General features: G+C 51.1%; 1 protein-coding gene across 1 annotated transcript; it reads left to right on the forward strand.

Annotated features, from left to right (window-relative positions):
* Positions 1-513: 513 nt before the first annotated feature.
* Positions 514-20321, forward strand: LOC136395743 (calcium release-activated calcium channel protein 1). Its single transcript, XM_066371015.1, has 2 exons — positions 514-1108; positions 15521-20321. Exons 1-2 carry the CDS (start codon positions 812-814, stop codon positions 16121-16123), a joined length of 900 nt encoding a protein of 299 aa, XP_066227112.1. The 5' UTR covers positions 514-811; the 3' UTR covers positions 16124-20321.
* The last annotated feature ends 242 nt before the right edge of the window (positions 20322-20563 follow it).

Genomic DNA, 20563 nt, shown 5'->3' on the forward strand with positions numbered 1-20563 from the left:
ACCTTGTTTTATTTATTTATTTTAATCACTTTTATAAACTATTACAATTTACTACTTGGTGTGTCTTCCCAACTAGAATGAAAGCTCCACGAGGGCAGGAATCTTGTCCAGCTGGTTCATCACTCTACCCTCAGCGCCTAGAACCGTGCGGGCCCCCAGGAGATGGTCAGTCAATACAGAATGAACTCTGGATCTCTGCCTGCTTTTTCCTGCAGACCTTGAGCTAACCTTGTTCCAAGGGGGAAACTGGCCTCAGGAACCGCCCAGAGGAGACCTCAGGCGACCCGACCAAGGAGTGTCCTGAGTCCGGGACAAGGGCCGTCAGGCAGCCGAGGAGGTGGAAGGCGCCGGCTGCCCAAGCGCAGCGGGGCCGAGGGACCCGAGGTTCTTCCAGGAAGAGACCCGGGCGCCCGCGGCTTCGCGCCAGGAACTATGGGCGGTGCCGTCGGAGGAGACAGGTCACATGACTCGCACGGGTACCGCCTACCCCGTCGTGGGCGGGTGTCGAGGTGGGCGGGGCTCATGTAAAACAGCGTGGGGCGGTGGCCAATCCCGGCGCGCGCCGAGGGTCCGGACCGGGGGGTCCGGTACGCTGGCTGGCGCGCAGACTCCGGCCGCTGCTTCCCTTACTTTTGCTATCGGGGCTGCGTGCCTACAAGCTGCGGCTGCAGCGGCCTCTCCAGCCGGCCAGGCCCGGCCCGCGCGAGGGGCAGGCGGCGGCTGCCTCCGGCGAAGGCGGACGTGCAGCGGGGAGTGGGGGCCGCTGCCTCCGCTGGCGCCCGGGCCGGCCCGCGCCTTTGCAGCGTGCTCCATGTATCCGGAGCCCGCCCCGCCCCCGAGCAACAACAGTCCTGAGCTTCCCCTTGGCGGCGGCAGCACCACCAGCGGCAGCTACCGGAGCCACCACCGCAGTGGGGACGGGGAGCCCCCAGGATCGCCGCCGCCGGCCGCCGTCACCTACCCGGAGTGGGTCAGCCAGAGTTACTCCGAGGTGATGAGCCTCAACGAGCACTCGATGCAGGCGCTGTCCTGGCGCAAGCTCTACTTGAGTCGCGCCAAGCTCAAAGCCTCCAGCCGGACCTCGGCTCTGCTCTCCGGCTTCGCCATGGTGAGCACGGGCCGCCCTGCCCTGCCCCCTCTCCTGTCCTGGCGACACCCGCCCGCGGCCCCGACGGGGCCCACGGGGCAGCGGGCTGAGGGTGAGGGGAAGAGCTGGGAGAAGGCGGTCGTGGACATGAGGGGAGGTGGGCGACAAGTGACTCCCGATGTGGGCGATTGAGTGTCATACAAATGTCCATGGTTGGCGGAGGGGCGGGGGACTCAGGTACCTTAAGATGGTCAAGCTCCATGCAGCAAGGAGGGAAAAACAGCAGGATCCTCGAAGTAGTTCTGCAAGACACTGTTCCACAAGTATTCAGGGTAAAGGAAGGGACATCAAAGGTCTGATCTCCTTGGAAGCAGGTGCCAGGAGGCGGGGAGGGGGAGGTGAACCCCTGAGCGCTCTCTGCACTTACACTTGAGGCCCAAAGTATCGTCACATTCTTTTACCGCCTAGTAGAGGGGATTTCCCGAACCCTTTTCTCCTACCACATTTTCCCCCCAGAGCCTCAGGCTGGGGGTTTGACAACCACTCCCCACCCTCAGTTTCTTCTCCAGCAACCTGCCACTGAGTCACTGGGTGTGGGGGAGGAGGGTGGGAAATGTTCCCTTTGAATGGGCTCTTTCTCAACTTAGGGGGTCGGCATAGTTTCCTCTCCTTGTGCAGGGCTGAGCTGATGTGAGAGAGGGTTGGAGTAGGCCAGGCTGCTGCTGGGGCAGAGAAGTCGCTCTGGGAATGCCTTCAGGCCTGGAATCTCCGAGTTTCCCAGGGCAGGGTGCTAGTAACATTTCTTGATTATCTGCCTGCATGAATGGGGTCCCACCTCTCCAACCCCCCAGGGTCTCTAGCCCAACTCTTGCTTGTCAGTGAGTGTGCTCAGCCCTTAGTCCGCAGGGAGGGAGGAAGGGAGTGGCTACACACCCTTTATGTTTTCCTGGAAAGGGAGTTTGTCTGGTACTCTCCCTGTGATCTACAAACAAGTGGGCCAAGGCATTGGAGCTTGAACTTTTTAGAAACCCTGAGCGGGCCCAGAGTACACTGGGCCAAGTGCAAAGACCCAGAGACTGGGGTGGGAAGAGCTCTCTGAACTCTGCTACTTGCTGCCTGTGTGACCTCAGATAAATCCCTCTCTGGGCCTTGATTTCTGAGTTGGTAAAACTTGAAGGCTGCTACTCAGAATTTTTCTGACATTAAGAATTAAATTGAGGGAGACTTGAGGGGAAGGGAGTGCGTTGTACAGGAGTGGTACTCTAGTTTTTAGTTTACGCTGATACGATGAAATTCTTTTTTATCGATCTCAGATCCTAAGAGGCAAGTCTGCCTATGCCTGAGGAATCTCTAAGAGGAGCTGGCATTTGCCAAACACCCATCATGTACCAGGCATTGTGTGGGGTGCCTTAACTTCCACACTAACTCCTCACCCACCCTTTGGGGTGACTTGGTCATGGGACTGCCCAGAGCCATCCAGCTAGTCTGCTGGAGTGGGAGTTGGACCCAGGTCAGCTGGCACGGACTCTCTTGGGCACTTTTTTTTTGTTTAAGATTTTATTTATTGATTTTACAAGATAGGAGAGGGGTGGGGTGTGAGAAGTATCAACTCATAATTCCTCTACTTTAGTTGTTAATTGCTTGTTGCTGGTTCCTTGTCACTTGTCTTAATGTGCCTTGACCAGGCAAGCCCAGGGTTTCGAACCAGTGACCTCAGCATTCCAGTTTGATGCTCTATCCAGTGTGCCACTACAGGCCTGGCTCTCTTGGGTACTTTTGTCATTTCAGTGGGACATGTTAAGACTAGGCTCCCTAGGGAATGAGAAATATAGCAGAAAAAATTTTTTTTGTTGTTTTAAGTGAGAGGAGGGGAGATGGTGAGACAGACTCCCACATGCTCCCCAACCGGGATCCACCCAGCAACCCCATCTGGGGCTGATCCACACTCTAGAATCAATCAGAGAAGCAACCAACCGAGCAACCTTCCACCTCAGGCCATGCTCTAACCAGTCCAGCCCCTGGCTGCAGGCGGGGAAGAGGGAAAGAAGGGGAAGAGAAGCAGATGGTCACGTTTCATGTGGGCCCTGACTGGGGATCAGACCCGGGACATCTGCACGCCCGGCCAACACTCTACCCACTGAGCAAACTGGCTGGGGCAGTGTTGTTTTTGCCTTTTTTTTTTAAAGCAAAACAAAATTTTACAGCTTTAGGAGAAGAGAGTGACACCACTGTTTGTCAACTCTTCAGAGCAGTGCTTTGAAGATGGTGGGATACCCATTCCCCTTTTTCTTGGGGTCATAAATTTATAGCTGCCCAGTCCCCTTCCCACTCCAGGAGAAGTGAGAATGGGGGGGGGGTGACACTCTTCTGCCTTCTCTAGCCCTTTCTTCCTCACAAAGAAGTGGGCCTTCTAAACATATGTCACATCCCTTTTCCTTTTGCTAAAAACAGTGTGGGGAAGTCAGGAGGCAGGGTCCACCAGTGGCATTGGGGGGCCCTTGGCTCACCCAGACTGTCTTTTGGGGACCCTTATTTTCCCTGGTCAGGGTGGCAAAGACTTCTTGGCTCTGCTGATGGAATGAATCCCCAGAAGTTCTGCCAGCAGGAAAGGGCTGAATCTCATGACGGCCTCGGCTCTGGGGAAGCAGTTATAAGAGGGTAACTGTTTGCCACGTGTCTGGAAATCTGGGTGAGATGGGATCGGGGTGGGGAGAGGGGCTCAGTAGGGCAGGTTGGCCTGCGCCCCACCCCAACCACAGACACCTAGCTTTGTGAGGGAGCCTCTGAGAGGCAGGGGGCCACACAGCCTGGCACTATGGAAACAGAGTGAGTGAGCTTCCTGGACTACTCTCTCTTGTCCTGTGAGTCAGCACTATCAACTTCCTGCCCCCAAGGGCTTACTTCCACAGAGACCTGGAAAACCAGAGGAGCTGATGTGACCTTTGATCTTCAGGGATAGGAGAGTTAAGGTCTCTAGGTGGGGATGAGGGAGGGTCTCCCAAGAACCTGAAGGAGATTGAGAGAACCCCACCCACCACTATTGGAGGAAGGGCCTGGCCCCTCCTCAGGCATGGGGAGATAGGCTCAGACCAGTAGCTTCACTCTTTGGGGCCAGTTTTCTCATGTGTACAGAGGAACTTGTGCGCCGGTTCATTACGAAGGCCCAGTTGGGCCCTTGACAGGTTGAAGAATTTTAAGGATTTGATGTTAAACACCTTAGTGGACCCTCAAGACTGCAAACAAGATTCCCAGTCCTGACAGCATTTCTTGAAACAACAAGCCTTGTCTGGGCTCAGCATCCAGATTCCCAAGAAGGGGCCCTGGATGTGGCACAGGATCAGCATCCTGCAGGTGCTCTTGAGCCAGAGGTACCCTCAAAGGCTGTGATTCAGGCTATCTGTGCCTCAGTTTACCTCTCAGTGAGAGGCTGCCAGCCTTGGCCTGACCCTGTCCCCTGAAGGATTGTGGCGAGCACACATGGCCATCTTGGTGTGCTGGGGAAGGCAGGCTGTAACGTTAGCCTAAGCAGAAGATAATTGGGAAGGTCAGCCTCTTGCAGTAAACAAAATGCTTTTTACGACCTGGGATCAATTATTTTTGGATTATCTGCCTCTGCCAGCCAACACCCTTTTGTTTCTAGGTTCCTGGACAGGTTCAGAAGTTGCTTGGAATTTCTGTGAAAATGAGTTGGCAGGTAAGGCTCAAATCATAAGACATTATTGAGCCTCTGTAACGTGTGTTCAGAATCCAGAGGGGGATAGAGATGAGTAAGAATTACTATTCTCAGTGCTCATTACAGGTAGTGATCATGGCTATTGTTGGTTGGGCTCTTGGAAGAGGCTAGACCTTATGCTAAGTGTTATATTTGTGTCATTTCTTGTGATCTTCACACAACCTACAGAGGGTTGAATGACTTGCTTGAAGTTACCTGCCTGGTAAGCTGCACGTAAGCTTCTCTTACGTGCCTGTGTAGCCCCATTGCTATGGGAGAGGAAGCATCACAGTGGTGGGAGGCTGGAGCCAGACATCTTGGGTTCAAGTCCTGGCTTTTCCATTTACAACTGTGAGATCATGGGGAAGTCACATGATGTGTCTGGGCCTCAGTATCCTCGACTGTAAAATGGGGGCAATAGTTGTACCAACCTCGTGGGATTGGGGTTAGGATTCATTGAATTAGTACAGATAGTTCCCAACTTAAGGGGGTTCGACTTAACAAATTTTTTGTCTTTATGATGGTGTAAAAGTGATACATATAGTAAATTATATGAGATAGTCGATACTTTATTATAAAATAAGCTTTGTGTTAGATGACTTTGCCCAACCGTAGGCCAATGTAAGTGTCCTAAGCTCATGTAAGTAGGCCAGTCTAAGCTATGGTGTTTGGTAGGTTAGGTAGATTGAATGCTTTTTTAATTTTTTTAATTTTTTATTTTTTACAGAGACAGAGAATCAGAGTGAGGGATAGACAGGGACAGACAGGAATGGAGAGATGAGAAGCATCAATCATTAGTTTTTCATTGCGTATTGCGACACCTTAGTTGTTCATTGATTGCTTTCTCATATGTGCCTTGACTGCAGGCCTTCAGCAGACCGAGTAACCCCTTGCTTGAGCCAGCAACCTTGGGTCCAAGCTGGTGAATTTTTGCTCAAACCAGATGAGCCCACGCTCAAGCTGGCGACCTTGGGGTCTCGAACCTGGGTCCTCTGCGTCCCAGTCCAACGCTCTATCCACTGCGCCACCGCCTGGTCAGGCTGAATGCATTTTTGACTTTTGATTTGTGATTTGTGTATGAGAGAGAGAGAGAGAGAGAAAGAAATGAGAAGCATCGACTTATAGTTGTTTCTCTTTGGTTGTTCATTGATTGCTTCTCTTATGTGCCTTGACTGAGAGGCTCCAGCCAAGCCAGTGACCCCTTGCTCAAGCCAGCAACGATGGGACCATGTCTGTGACCCCAACACGCTCAAGCCAGCAACCCTGTGCCAAAGTTGGTGAGCCAGTGACCTTAAGGCTTTGAACCGGGGTCCTCAGTGTCCCCGGTTGATAATCTGTCCACAGCACCACCACAGGTCAGGCTGACTTTTGATATCTTCAACTTACAGTCAGTTTTCTGGGATGCAACTCCATTGTAAGTGGGGGAGCATCTGTATTTGTACTTAGAATATACCTAGCCCAGGTATCCAGGAATCTCACCCACCCTGTTCTCATGGTGTTGGGACTGCTTTTATCAAGTTAACTGATTTGGAAGAATGTGATTCCAGCAAGCCTTGAGGGCGGTCAAGTTAGGGCTTGGGGAAGAGCCCTCTGATCAGAGGAAGTGTTGGAAACAAAGTTGCAAAGATGAGACTCTAGAGCAGTGGTAGTCAACCTGGTCCCTACCGCCCACTAGTGGGTGTTCCAGCTTTCATGGTGGGCAGTAGCAGAGCAACCAAAGTATAAATAAAAAGGTAGATTTAACTATAGTAAGTTGTTTTATAAAGATTTATTCTGCCAAACTTAGCAAAAATCTGACATAAAGTACTTGGTAAGTAATTATTATTATAACTTTAACTTGCTGTAACTCTGCTTTATAAATTTTATAAAGTAAAGTTACTTCCCTACTTTATAAATCACCATTTCTGTGGAACCGGTGGGCAGTTAGAAAATTTTACTACTGCCTGACCAGGCGGTGGCGCAGTAGATAGATTGTCGGACTGGGATGCGGAGGACCCAGGTTCGAGACCCCGAGTCTCCAGCTTGAGTGCGGGCTCATCTGGTTTAAGCAAAGCTCACCAGCTTGGACCCAAAGTCGCTAGCTCGAGCAAGGGGTTACTCGGTCTGCTGTAGCCCCACGGGCAAGGCACATATGAGAAAGCAATCAATGAACAACTAAGGTGTCGCAACGAAAAACTAATGATTGATGCTTCTCATCTCTCTCTGTTCCTGTCTGTCTGTCCCTATCTATCCCTTTCTCTGACTCTCTCTCTGTCTCTGTAAAAAAAAAAAAAAAAAAAAAAAAAAAAAAAAAAACTACAAAAAGAAAATTTTACTACTAACAGAGATAAAAAAGTGGGCGGTAGGTATAAAAAGGTTGACTACTGCTCTAGAGGGTCTTAGGGAGAGGCAGAGGGACTCCTCTGGCTGGAGCTGAGGGTGTGTAGAAAGTAGTCGAGAAATAGGAATCTAGCTAGGCAAGATGGTACAGGGCCTTGACTGGCTATTTAGAGCCTTTGAATTCTTGGAAAGGCAATGGGGAGCCACGGAAGGTTTTGAATCAGAGGAGTTAACGTGATGAATTCTAGAATAATGTTAATGATGTGACTTTACTGAACACCAGGCATGTGCCTGGGCCTTTTTCTTTCAGTCTTATTTAGTCCTCAGAACCACTTTTTAAGGGTATGTACTGTCAGTGGGAAAACTAAGGCTCATATAGGTTATGATCATCCGGCTAGTAAAGTTCAAGCCCTACTCTGACTTGGAGCCTTTTCTACTCAGCTATACTCTCTCTAAGTCCCCTGTAGCTGGCTGACAGCTGGGCCCTTGAAGCCTTCCAGATGTCCAGTTCCGTGCTCTTGGAGCTGTGTACAGATGGAATTTTGCTGAATGCCCCAAGGGGACAGTACTCCCTGCCTCAGATAAGAAGCCTTTTGTAAAAATTCACAAGTGCCTGGGGCATGTTTCTGGAATTTTCATCTGTGTTGAGCTCTTCTGGTTTGTGGGTCCAGGGCTGGTGAAGGAATCCAAGGTTTTCCAAGGGGGCACAATCATTTCAAGATGTATAGGGGACTTGGAGAACGTTTAATCAAAAGCCAGCAGGTTTCTCTGATGGGACTTACAGGGGTCTTGAATATGCTCCCCAGAGCCTGGCCTGTGTTGGCGCAGTGGATAAAGTGTCGTCCTAGAATGCTGAGGTCATGTATTAGAAACCTGGGCTTGCCTGGTCAAGGCACATATGAGAAGCAGTGAACAACTAAAGTGAAGCAACTATGAGTTGATACTTCTGATTTCCCATCCCTCTCTCTCCTCTCTCCATAAAATCAATAAATAAAATCTGCCATTTTAGCTCAGCTGATAGGTAAATGAATGGGCATAACTGTGTGCCAGTAAAAATTGTAGTGTGCCTTGGCCGGGTGGCTAAGTGGATAAACCATCAACTCGGTGCACCAGAGGTCGTGGGTTCGACCCCTGGTCAGGGCATGCACAAGAAGCAATTGATGAGTGCACAACTAAATGGAAGAACTAAGTGAAACGAGTTGATTCTTCCCTCTCTGTCTCTCTCTCTCTCTCTCTCTCACTCCCTCCCTGTCTCCCTTCATCTCTTTCTCTCTCAAAACAATGAAAAAAGTAAAACTTGGAGTCTGCAGGCCACAGTTTGCCAGCCCCTGGTCTCAGTGGCGGTCTCCACACTTCTGAGTGCACACCTCTCTCAAAAATTCTTAGTACTTGCCTCAGTATTTGTATGCTTGTATACGTATGTCTGTATGTGTGATAATGTGTTCTAATAAAACATGTGAAAATACAAGACTGAAACGTAGAAAGGGTGAGCTGAATAAATCCACTCCAAGTTCTGGTATGGTCTTCCGATTTCCAGCAGATCACGTAAGATCGTCTGTCCAATACCTCAGAGGCCCTAGGTTGCAATACCTAAAAGGCAAGTCTTACCTCCGTGTATCCCTTCACCAGTCTTGCACCGAAGCACACAGGCACCCAGCCCTCATGCTGGGTGCTGGAGAAACAGAGAGAAGTAGAGTGGGGTGGAGGAAACATGGTCTGCCGTTACATCTTCCGAACACCGCAGCAAAGTGCCATGGTGGAAGCGTGTTGAAGGATGCTGACCACGGCCTGAAAGGGCGAGCCTGAACTTCAGGGCCTGTCCTCCTCCCAGGGTGGGCGGGGGGTGGGTGGGGAGTTGGCCATCTTCCTTCCTGCTTTCTCTCCTGCAGAGCCACAGGACCCTCCAGGCACATAATAGGTTCTCCATACATATTTTTCATGAATGAATGAATGAATGAGTGGCCCTGTCCTCGCCTGGGAAGCCATGGAACAGGGGTGACCTGGTGGAAAACCTAGAGAAGTCGGAATTAGCCAGATGAAGAGAGAGTCGAGGTCTCTTCTCTCCCCCATCTCCCCCAATCTGCAGGTTTGGCCTAGGTGAGTGGTTTATGGCATAAATGGAGTGAGTTTGAACCAGCATTTTTTTTAATGAAATAAGTATAGAATGAAATGGAAAGCAGCAGCATGCATCCTGTGTTGTAAGAACAGACCTCGTTGGTGCTTTTAAGGATAAGTATTGTTTGGTGGAACTTTTGTTTCTGTTATGCATGGGCGTGTATCTATTTATAGAAACATTCGAAGTACTGGAGGTCGTGGTCAAAGAGTTTATAAACTGCTGGACGAGGCCTCAGCCCTCTCTTAATAGATGGTTTGCATCTGAGGTGGGACGGGCAGGCTCAGACAGCTCTGGGTGACCCTAGGTGACTGTGGCTTGGCGGCTCTCCTGCTCCAGGCTGCAAACACCCACCCTCCTCAGAGGGAACAAGAGAAGCCTAGGCTTGGAAGAGGAGAGCCATGCTTCCTAGCTGTGGGTGCTCGGGTCGCGCCAGACACAGGAGGGCTGCCTCCAGAGGGCCTGGCCTTCCAGGCGCCTGGTGACCCGGGCCTCTATGGAGTCCAGCAGAAGTGAGGAGCGGCATTCAGGCGTTGTGGGCAGACGCTGGCAGAGCCAGCCGGGCCCTACCTTTCAGAATCACATGGCCCTCTTGACTCATCAACATCTGAGAATTGGCGTCTCGGCGTCTCATGTGCTGGCAGTCCATGGACCATTCTGAGGTGGGACTGGTGGTCTCTCACCCTTCCTAGCCCTTGAGGACCCCTGTGGTTCAAGCAGGCCTATGGCTGGATGAGAGCTATTTATTTTGGTGTAACGGGCCCAGCTATATTTACCTTGTGAAGCTGCTTGTAATCTGATCTGTCTCTCCCGGATTCAGCTGGCAAGTCCCCTGCCAGGTTTGGGAGGCCCCTGTGACTGGACTCTCCCTTTTCTTAGGGAGATTTCCCAGGTGAGAAGCATTCTGGAAAGAGCAGTGGCTTCATTCCTGTGAGCAGTTTCTAGCGGGATCCATGATTTTTGCCAGCTGCTCCTTTATGCAAGCCCCATGGCGTGGAACTTGATCCCCAGTGTGGGAACAGTACATGCATACAGCCAGCCCTCCTGGTCGCAGTTCCAGGAGCTGTAGGGTCCAGCGCAGGTGACTGGGTTTCTTCTGGAGCACGGCAAGAGGCCCCTTCCCCTTCCTCTTCCTCGGAGGACCCAGTGTTGCAGACAGAACCGCCTGCCCAGCCTCTCCCTGGCCCAAGAACTGGAGGATGGACGGCCAGTTCTGGTGTCCTCAGGCCAGGTGTGTCCCCACAGCTGCATCTGGCCCTGAAGCTTGTGGTTGTGACAGATGGTGTGGAAACGGTGGTTTCTGTCCTGCTGACATGGCCATCTGGCCAGCTGTGGTCTGGGGCATGCTTTTTCCTTGTGCCCAGAGATTATAGCTGGGTCAAACAAGGCCCAGAATGGGGGTCCAGCCCCCCCTCCCACCCCAAGGGGCAGAACATGGGCGTGAGGGGTCAGCTGTCTTCAGCCTAAGCGCAGGGCGTCCACTTCAAGCCCTGTGTTTTTCTTTCTAACTAAGATTTATTGAGCACCTCCTGTGGGCCGGCCCGGTGTTAAAACACATGTCAAGACCTCATTTAATCTCCTCGGTGACTGTCTTCATCCCACTGGGCTGTTATAACAGAGTACCGCAGACTGGGTGGATGGCTAATAAACAACGGACATTTATTTCTCACAGCTCTGGAGGCCGGAAGTCCAGTATCAAGGCACCTGCAGATTTGATAAGTGTTACAGGCCAACTTCCAGGCTGATGGACACCGTTTTTCACTGTGTCCTCCTGGGGCGGGAGGCTGGGAGGGTCTCTGCAGCACTGTTTCCATCATGGACTCTCTGCCCTCAGGACTTCCTCGCCTGCCCTAGGCCTCACCTCCTCACACCATGACATGGGGCGGGGTTAGGGCTAGGGATACAGTGTGAGAGTTGGGTTAGAGGCAGTGTACAGTGGCAGAACCAGGGAGAGAAGGGCTCCTGTGCCTCCCTTTCCACGAGGCTCCGAGCCAAGTGAACCTTTGGGACCACTGACCTCACCTCTCTGATTCTCAGTTCCCTCACTTATGAAAGAATAATGGTTGACATTTGACTAAGCTTATTGTGGGCTTGTCAGGTGTTATTCTGAGGGCTTTCTATTTGTGAACTCATGAATCCTCCTAACAGCCGGTAGAGGTAGGCCCCCGTTGCATCGATGCGGAAGCTGTGGCAGAGAGGTCGAGAGACTTGTTCAAGGTTCACAGTTTTGTGAGTGGAGGAGCCAGTTCACTCTTGACAGCCATCGACAGGGGGAGGTACCTACCAGGTAAGGGAGCATTACCTGTATATGCCCCCTCCAACATGCTCCCCGTGTCCAGCTCAGGGCCTGGCACACCTAAAGGGTCTGGACATTTCCAGTGAGTGAATAAATAGCCAGTGGGTCCAGGGCAGCCAAGCAGCGGGCTCTCCTGCTGTCCCTTCTCTGGTTTCAGGTTCCGGGGCAGCAAGCCAAAACAGGAAGAGGAAGTATTGGGGGTGGGTAGGTGGCAGAAGGCATCCCTCGCTGAAGGGGGTGTGCCCCCTTTTCCCTGTGGGCAGCCCTGGGGACAGAGACCATGGGGCCTCCGGACCTGGCCTTGAATTCACCATGCCCTGGTGGCCTGTCCTGATGCCCCACATCCCTCCCTGACATGGACTAAATTTCTGGGGTTGGCCTTAGGCCAGCAATGGTCTTAAAAACAGCCAAAATGCTAATGTCACCGCTCCATCTTTAGAAAAACTTGAAACATTTTATAAACTCCTGGGCTGAAAAGTTCATACAGTCCTCAGCTGTGGGAATTCCAGAGCAAAGGGTTGTGAAGCCCAATGAATTTATCTGAAAAATCCTATGACTATATAAACCTGGGCCTTTTAAGGCAGATGTCCATTATTGTCATCAGATTCTCAAAGGTGTCAGACCCCAAAATCAGCTCTGGATTGTGCATACCTCTCCAGCCAGAGAAGAGAGACCTCAGGATTTTACAGTGGTTCTGGGGATGACGGTTCTGAACTGAATAATAGTAATAAAATTCACTTTCCCTGAGGGTTTACTCTGTACAACAATGTCAGGGTAGGCCCTGACCAGTTGGCTCAGTGGTAGAGCATCAGCCCAGCATGTGGAAGTCCCAGGTTCGATTTCGGCCAGGGCACACAGAAGTGCCCATCTGCTTCTCCACCCTTCCCCCTCTCTTTACTCTATCTCTCTCTTCCCCTCTTGCAGCCAAGGCTCCATTGGAGCAAAGTTGGCCCAGGTGCTGAGGATGGCTCCATGACCTCTGCCTCAGGCACTAGAATGGCTCTCGTTGCAACAGAGCAATGCCCCAGATGGGCAGAGTATCAGCCCCTGGTGGGTATGCCAGGTGGATCCCGGTCGGGCTCATGCGAGAGTCTGTCTCTCTGCCTCCCTGCTTCTCACTTCAGAAAAATATAAAAACGAAACAAAAAACAATGCCAGGGTAATAAGTATCAGTTTGTTTTTTTTATGTGTGTGTATTTTTATTAAGTTGGAAACAGGGACGCAATCAGACAGACTCCCGCATGCGCCCGACCGGGATCCACCTGGCATGCCCACCAGGGGGTGATGCTCTGCCCATCTGGGGTGTCACTCTGCCACAACCAGAGCCATCCTCAGCGCCTGGGCCAACTTTGCTCCAGTGGAGCCTCGGCTGCGGGAGGGGAAGAGAGAGACAGAGAGGAAGGAGAGGGGGAGGGGCGGAGAAGCAGATGGGCGCTTCTCCTGTGTTCCCTGGCCAGGAATCGAACCTGGGACTCCTGCACGCCAGGCCGATGCTCTACCACTGAGCCAACCAGCCAGGGCATAAGTATCAGTCTTTTACATCAGATTAACTCTGCCCTCACAACCACCCGCCAAGCCATGTGCCATTATTCCCATTTTACAGATAAGGAAACCAAGGCCCAGAAAGTTGGAGAAACTTGCCAGAGTTACAGCTAAATAACAGTCAGCCAGAAATAAAAGCAAACAGGGCTAGACACGACAGGCAGAAGGAGAGCCAGTGGGGAAGGAAGGAGCCTACCACCCTGCCCAGGAGGAAGGAGGGTTCAGGGCAGGCTGGTGTGGGGCTGATGGGTACATTTCAGCATTAGACCTCCCACTCGCGGAGCCTGGCACATAAGTAGTGAACACTTCGTGAAGGGTCACTCTCCTTAATGGTATTGCTGTTGGTACTTACTGCTCCAGGCCTGGCAGTGTGCCCACCACCTGCTGCCCGGAGCACAGATCTGATGAGCTTGCACTTTCACATGGGGGTGATCTGCAAGGCCCGGGTGAAAAGCAGTGGGTGGCAATCCTGGAGTGTGCCCCAGGTGACCCCGGACCCATAGTTCTTCAGGAACTAGGGAGCAGCTCGTGCGTCAGCCATGGGGCCCTGTGCCTGGAGTAGATGGCCTGAGGCCTGTCCCACTGCCCCCAGCTGGAGCCCGTCTCTTCTGGGAAGCCTCTCGTGGTTCCTTGTTGGTTTGTGTGGTGTGTTCTCAGAAAGGACCTGGGCATGACCTTCCTCTCCATCCCTGTGCTTCTGCTTGAAAAGGTGGTATGGAGCCAACAGGGAAGGTGGTGGGTGGTTGCTTTTTCTTTTTTTTTTTTTTTTGTGGGAGAGACAGAGTCAGAGAGAGGGACAGATAGGGACAGACAGACAGGAAGGGAGAGAGATGAGAAACATCAATTCTTCGTTGCGGTTCCTCTGTTGTTCATTGATTGATTTCTCATATGTGTCTTGACCGGGGGCTACAGCAGATCAAGTGACCCCTTGCTCAAGCCAGCGACCTTAGGCTCAAGCTGGTGAGCCTCGCTCAAACCAGATGAGCCTGCGCTCAAGCTGGCGACCTCGGGGTCTTGAACCTGGGTCCTCCACATCCCAGTCTGACGCTTCATCCACTGTGCCACCACATGGTCAGGCTGCTTTTTCTTTTTAAAGAAATTTTTTTTCCTCGGAGAGAGGGAGAGAGAGAAGAGAAGCATCAACTCGTAGTTGCATCACTTTATTCATTCATTGATTGCTTCTCATACATGCCTTGTCCAAGAGGCACAAGTCAGTGACCTTGGGCTTCAAGCCAGCGACCTTGGGCTCAAGCCAACAAGCTTGGGATCAGGTTGATGATCCTGTGCTCAAAACAGCCACCTCAGGGTTTTAAACCTGGGTCCTCAGTATCCCAGATAGATGCTCTATCCACTGTGCCATCACTGGTCAAGCTGCTTTTTCTTTCTTTTTTTTTTTTAATGCAAACTTTTTGTCATAGTAAAATATTCATAGTCTGACCTGTGGTGGCGCAGTAGATAAAGCCTTACCCTGGACTGTTGAGGTCATGGGTTTGAAATCTTGGGCTTGCCCAGTCAAGACACATACAATAAGCAACCAGTGAACAATTAAAGTGAAGCAACTATGAGTTGATACTTCTCACTTCCCACCCTCTCCTCTCTCTGTAATATCAAAAATTATATATATACATATTCGTAAGACCATTTTACCCATTTGTGGCAGTTGGATTTTAATACCTGGCTGGGTGGTAAGAGCAGCGGTTGCTGTTTGGAAGATTGTCTGCCACATGCCAGGAGCTCCTCTATGTTAAAATAACGTGATGTTCCTATTTTACCAATAAAATTGAGGCTCAAAAAATTCTGTGACTTTTCTAAGGACGTTGCTATTGAGCAGCAGAACTGGGATTCAAATCCAGGCAGCCTGGGCTCCAAGCCTACTTTCTTTACCAGTACTTTCTGTAGCTTTTCATGTACTTTCTGTTTTTGGGGGTTTTTTTTTGTTATTTTTCTGAAGTTAGAATCAGGGAGGCAGTCAGACAGACTCCCGCATGCGCCCAACTGGGATCCACCTGGCATGCCCACCAGAGGGTGATGCTCTGCCCATATGGGCCATTGCTCCATTGTGGCCCGAGCCATTCTAGCGCCTGAGACTGAGGCCATAAAGCCATCCTCAGCGCCCGGGCCAACTTTGCTTCCATGCAACCTTGGCTGCGGGAGGGGAGGAGACAGAGAGGAAGGAGAGGGGGAGGGGTGGAGAAGCAGATGGGCGCTTCTCCTGTGTGCCCTGGCTGGGAATCGAACCCAGGACTTCCACACGCCGGGCCAACACTCTACTGCTGAGCCAACCAGCCAGGGCCTGGATGGGTCTTACGGTTCTTATTATACAGATGTGGCAGCTGAGGCTCAGAGAGGTCAGGTGATGTTGCCAGGGTCCCAGGTTTATGACAGGAAGAAAGCCTCTGTGGATTGAGGCTGCCCTGGTGCTCAGTCCGCCTCTCCGCCCCCTCCCCCCAGGTGGCGATGGTGGAGGTGCAGCTAGATGCTGCCCATGACTACCCACCGGGGCTGCTCATCGCCTTCAGTGCCTGCACGACAGTGCTGGTGGCTGTGCACCTGTTCGCGCTCATGATCAGCACCTGCATCCTGCCCAACATCGAGGCGGTGAGCAACGTGCACAACCTCAACTCTGTCAAGGAGTCGCCCCACGAGCGTATGCACCGCCACATCGAGCTGGCCTGGGCCTTCTCCACCGTCATCGGCACGCTGCTCTTCCTGGCCGAGGTCGTGCTGCTCTGTTGGGTTAAGTTCTTGCCCCTCAAGAAGCAGCCAGACCAGCCACAGCTCACCACAAAGCCCCCAGCACCTGGTGTGGTCGCCAATGTCAGCAATAGTGGCATCACCCCGGGCCAGGCTGCCGCCATTGCCTCCACCACCATCATGGTCCCCTTCGGCCTGATCTTCATCGTTTTTGCCGTCCACTTCTACCGCTCACTGGTCAGCCATAAGACGGACCGACAGTTCCAGGAGCTCAACGAGCTGGCTGAGTTCGCCCGCTTGCAGGACCAGCTGGACCACAGAGGGGACCACCCCCTGACACCTGGCAGCCACTATGCCTAAGCCCTCCTGGGCCTGGGCACTTCTTCCTAGCTTTGGCCTTCCGCCCTTCCCCACAGCCACGTCCTGCCCCGGCCTCAAGGACCGCTTGCTCAGGGTGCAGGCTTTCTGCCGGGGGCAGAGAGTGGAAGGAAGAGGCTCTTTTTAAAGAGAAATGACTGCACTTTGAAACTTTCCTCTGGAAGACGAAGTACTTCCTATTCTTCCAGCTCCGGGTTCACCTCCTGTTAGGAGGCCACTGATGGGAGCCAGAGCTGGGACAGATGCCCCTCTTGTCCCTACTCCTCGCCCATGACAGTGCCATCTGGATGCTTCCTGTCCTTTCCCTCTTGACCTCCCCTGCCCTATTCAGCGTTGAGTGTGTGTGTGTGTGTGCGTGTATGCGTGTGTGTGTGTGTGTATACATAAATATACTCATAATGCCTTCTCTCGTGTCTGCATTTGTTGGGTCTGGGCTGCCTGGTGTTACTTCTTCTGGTGCCCTGATCAGGTAAGCCTCTAAACAGATTGCTTTTTCCAACGTTCTGAGAAATTTCAGACCTTACAAAAGAGTGGCACGAACAGTAACTGAAATACATATGCAGTCAATTCTTTTTATTCACAGTAGTTCTGTTCTATAACATGACCGTGAACACTTCCTGTGGGAAAGACGGGGTTATGTTCCTGTGAGCCTCGGGTCACAGTACTTTTGTCAGCTGAAGGATAAGTAACCTTGTTTATATATGTTTCTATGTAAAGACACCTTATTTAATATATAGTGTCGATTCACTGGCATTGAATTCAGGGCCAGCAGAACCACCTCTCATGCCTGAAAGGAAGCGTGCCTCCCTGATAGGAAGGAGCCTTTTCTCCACCAGGTGCACGACAGCCCCTCAACGTGATGCTTGAGGGCCGTTTTAAATAGCAAAATCAACAAAAAGTGGGAAACGTGGTACTCACTAGAACGTGAGAAAGATCCTTATTTACAGGATGAGAACAGAAACAGAGCAGAGGGTTTCCATATTCAACCTCAGCAAGTAGGCAGATTTGCAAATATAGAGACTGGGAATCATGAAGATCAGTGTGTTGTGTGTCACACCCCCTCCCTGCCCCCGAGCCATATGCATTAGTTGCTGATGTCAAGACCCTTCATACTTAAATACTTCCTCCTAAAACCCAGGACTTTCTTATGTAACCACAGTTCAGTGATCACATTCAAGAAATCTGACAGCGATGCGATACTGAAGGACCGCTTGCGTTCACTTTCCTGCTTCTCTCAGTCGTGTACTTTCCAGCAGTGGTTTTTCCATCTGGAAGCATGGCATTGCCTGGAGTTGGACCAGCCTCTCTTGATCCCTGTGACATGGACATTTCTGAAGCGCCCAGACCTGTGGTTTGTAGAATGCTGCCTCAGTCTGGTTTCTCTGCTCTTTTGTCGTTGTTACAATCAGGTTGTGCGTTTTGGCAGGAATATTTGTCTCCTTTTTGCAGATGACAAAGTTGATGCCCAAAGAGGTTAAGTAATTGGCCAGAATTCAAACCTGGAAAGTCTGGCCCAGAGCCTGGACCTCCACAGGAATCTTTACATGGGCAGATTCTGGCTTTGCTTAGGAAATGGAGGGTCCTGGCAGGGTGGCTCAGGGGATAAAGTGTCCCGGTGCGCCAAGGTCACAGGTTCGATCCCTGGTCAGAGCACATGAGAAGCATCCAATGAGTACACAACTAAATGGAACAATAAGTTATGCTTCTGTCTCTCTCCCCGCCCCCCCACTCAACTCAAAATTTAAAATATATATTTTTTTAAATGGGAAGATGTGCCCTGGCCAGTTGGCTCAGTGGTAGAGCATTGGCCCAGTATGTGGATGTCTTGGGTTTGATTCCCAGTCAAGGCACACAGGAGAGGCACCCATCTGCTTCTCCACACCTCCCCCTCTTCTTTTTCTCTACCTCTCCCACCTCCTTTAGCCATGGCTTGATTGGAGCGAGTTGGCCTGGGCACTGAGGATAGATCCATGGCTACCAGGTGCTAAGAAGAGCTCAGTTGCTGAGCAACGCCCCAGATGAGCAGAGCATTGCCCCCAGGTGGGTTTGCCGGGTGGATCATGGTCAGGGCACATGCAGGAGTCTGTCTCTCTGCCTCCCCTCCTCTCACTGAATAAAGAGAGAAAAGAAAAGATTCTCTGGCCAGGTTGCTCAGTTGGTTAGAGCAGCGACCTGACATGGCAAGGTTGTAGGTTTGATCCCTGGTCAGGGCACAGGCAGGAATCAACCAATGATGGCATGAATAAATGGAACAACAAAATCAATGTTTTTCTCTTTGTCTCCCTCTCTAAAAATCAATAAATACAAAAAATAAAAAGGAAGATTGAGCAGTAGCATGGGGTGCACCTTGTAGAGCAACAGTGAGCGGGAACATATATATGCTACAGTCCCCACTGCCCCAACATACCTCATACCAGGCCAGCTTCATCTATGCTATTTGCCTGGTCCCTACGGGCCTTGGGGTTTGAGAGCTCTGTCTCTTTCAGAAAGTGGTTTTATAAATACAAAGTGCTCTGACTAAAGTGAAGGTTGGGGGAAAGTGTGGCCTTCAGTTCTTGTCCTACGCTGACTTGGAAGTTATCCCACAGCAGCTTTGTGGGCTGAGTTGGAAAGGGGCCCATCCTTTTCTCCTGTGGCAGCTTCTTGCCTCCATCCTGCATCACATGCACCAGGACCCACCCCTCCCCTGTTCCTGGACGGGCTGGACCAAGGAGGACAATTAGGACGAGGCAGGGGCACCTGAATGAAGCCTTCCACTGCTTCCCAGAGAAGACAAAGGCATCTTCCAGCACCCTCCTGAGAGATCCACCTCCGGCTCTGGAGAGGCCTGCGGTCCCCCTGGAATGATTTCTGGGCTGTGACTAGTCTTATGTTTTCTTTCCTAAACTTGCCTGAACTCAAGCATCACAAGATTGGCTTGTAAAACGCAGATATCCAAGCCCCTCCCTGGGTGTGTCTGATTCTGTTTTTAACAAACCCATTTAAACCTGGGTGACTTAGGGAAATGCTGGTTGTTAAGAACTTGGTCTCTTTAATTTGTTTTATTCCTATTTTGAGTAAATAATATATATTCACATGCTTCCAAATACACAGTGAAAAGCTGCCCTCCCCCGTTCCCAGGTTCCCAGTTGTCCCAGAGACAACTATTGTTGCCAGTTCATTTTGTTTCCCATTTAGAGTTTATACATAAACCAGCACCCCCTGCCACCTTCCTTGAAAAAATGGTAGGTAGCCTGTACACGCTGCCACCGTTCTGTACCACAAGAGTATACAGACACCTATGTTGAAGTACAAGCACTGTCTAGCTTGGTGACTTGTGAACCTCCCTGGACCTGTTTCCTTCTCTAAATTGGCACAATAATAGCAGGTTTTTGAGGGTTATGGGGGGGGGGGGTACACATGTAAAGCTGTCAGCATAGGACCTGGCACCTAAGTGAGTGCTCTATCTGGTTAATTTTTTTATTACTGATTTTAGCTAGAGAGGAAGAGAGAAACACGAGAACATCGATCTGTTCCTGTATGTGCCCTGACCACGGATCGAACCAGTAACCTTTGCACTTTGGGGATGATGATCTAACTAACCAAGCTATCCAGCCAGGGCCTATCTGGTTAATTCTGTGTCCAAGGGTAGCCAGGCTCAGCTTCTTGGTGTCAGAAGCACAGACCATGCCTTGTTTATGACTTAAGAGGTAGGAAGAATCTTAGCAGTGTCAGCATTTATTGAATCTTTACTATGTGCCAGGCGCTTGGTGAAGCCTTTATGAACATCATGATATTTCAGGGTTACGTGGTGGAGGGCAGGCTGAGTCATTCTTCTGTAGAATGTTTACACTGTAGCATGTTTAACAGAAACCCCAGCCTCTACCTACTAAGTATCAGTAGCATCCTCAATCAGCTATCACAACCAAAATGTTTTCGGACATGCCACATGTCACCAGGGAAGGAGACGGGATCCCTTATTTGATCCTCACAGTAACCACAACACCCCTGGGTAGTAAATACTATTATTGTCCCATATTAGAGGGGAGGAAACCTAGAAAATAGGTTGGAGCCCTGTCCGGCTGGCTCAGTGATAGAGCATCGGCCCAGCATGTGGATATCCCAGGTTTGATTCCCAGTCAGGGCACACAGGAGAAGTGCCCATCTACTTCTTCACCCCTCCCCCTCTCACTTCTCTCTCTCTCTCTCTCTCTCCCTCCTGCAGCAATGGCTCAATTGGAGCATGTTGGCCTCAAGTGCTGAGGATGGCTCCATAACCTGGCCTCAGGCACTAAGAAGAGCTCAGTTGCTGAGCAATGGAGCAACACCCCAGGTGGGCAGAGCCTCACCCTCTAGTGGGCTTGCCAGGTGGATCCCAGTTGGGGCACATGCAGGAGTCTGTCTCTGCCTCCTCTCCTCTCACTGAATAAAAAAAGAAAAAAA

Source organism: Saccopteryx leptura, chromosome 2, assembly GCF_036850995.1.
Source record: "Saccopteryx leptura isolate mSacLep1 chromosome 2, mSacLep1_pri_phased_curated, whole genome shotgun sequence".
Lineage (NCBI taxonomy): Eukaryota > Metazoa > Chordata > Mammalia > Chiroptera > Emballonuridae > Saccopteryx > Saccopteryx leptura.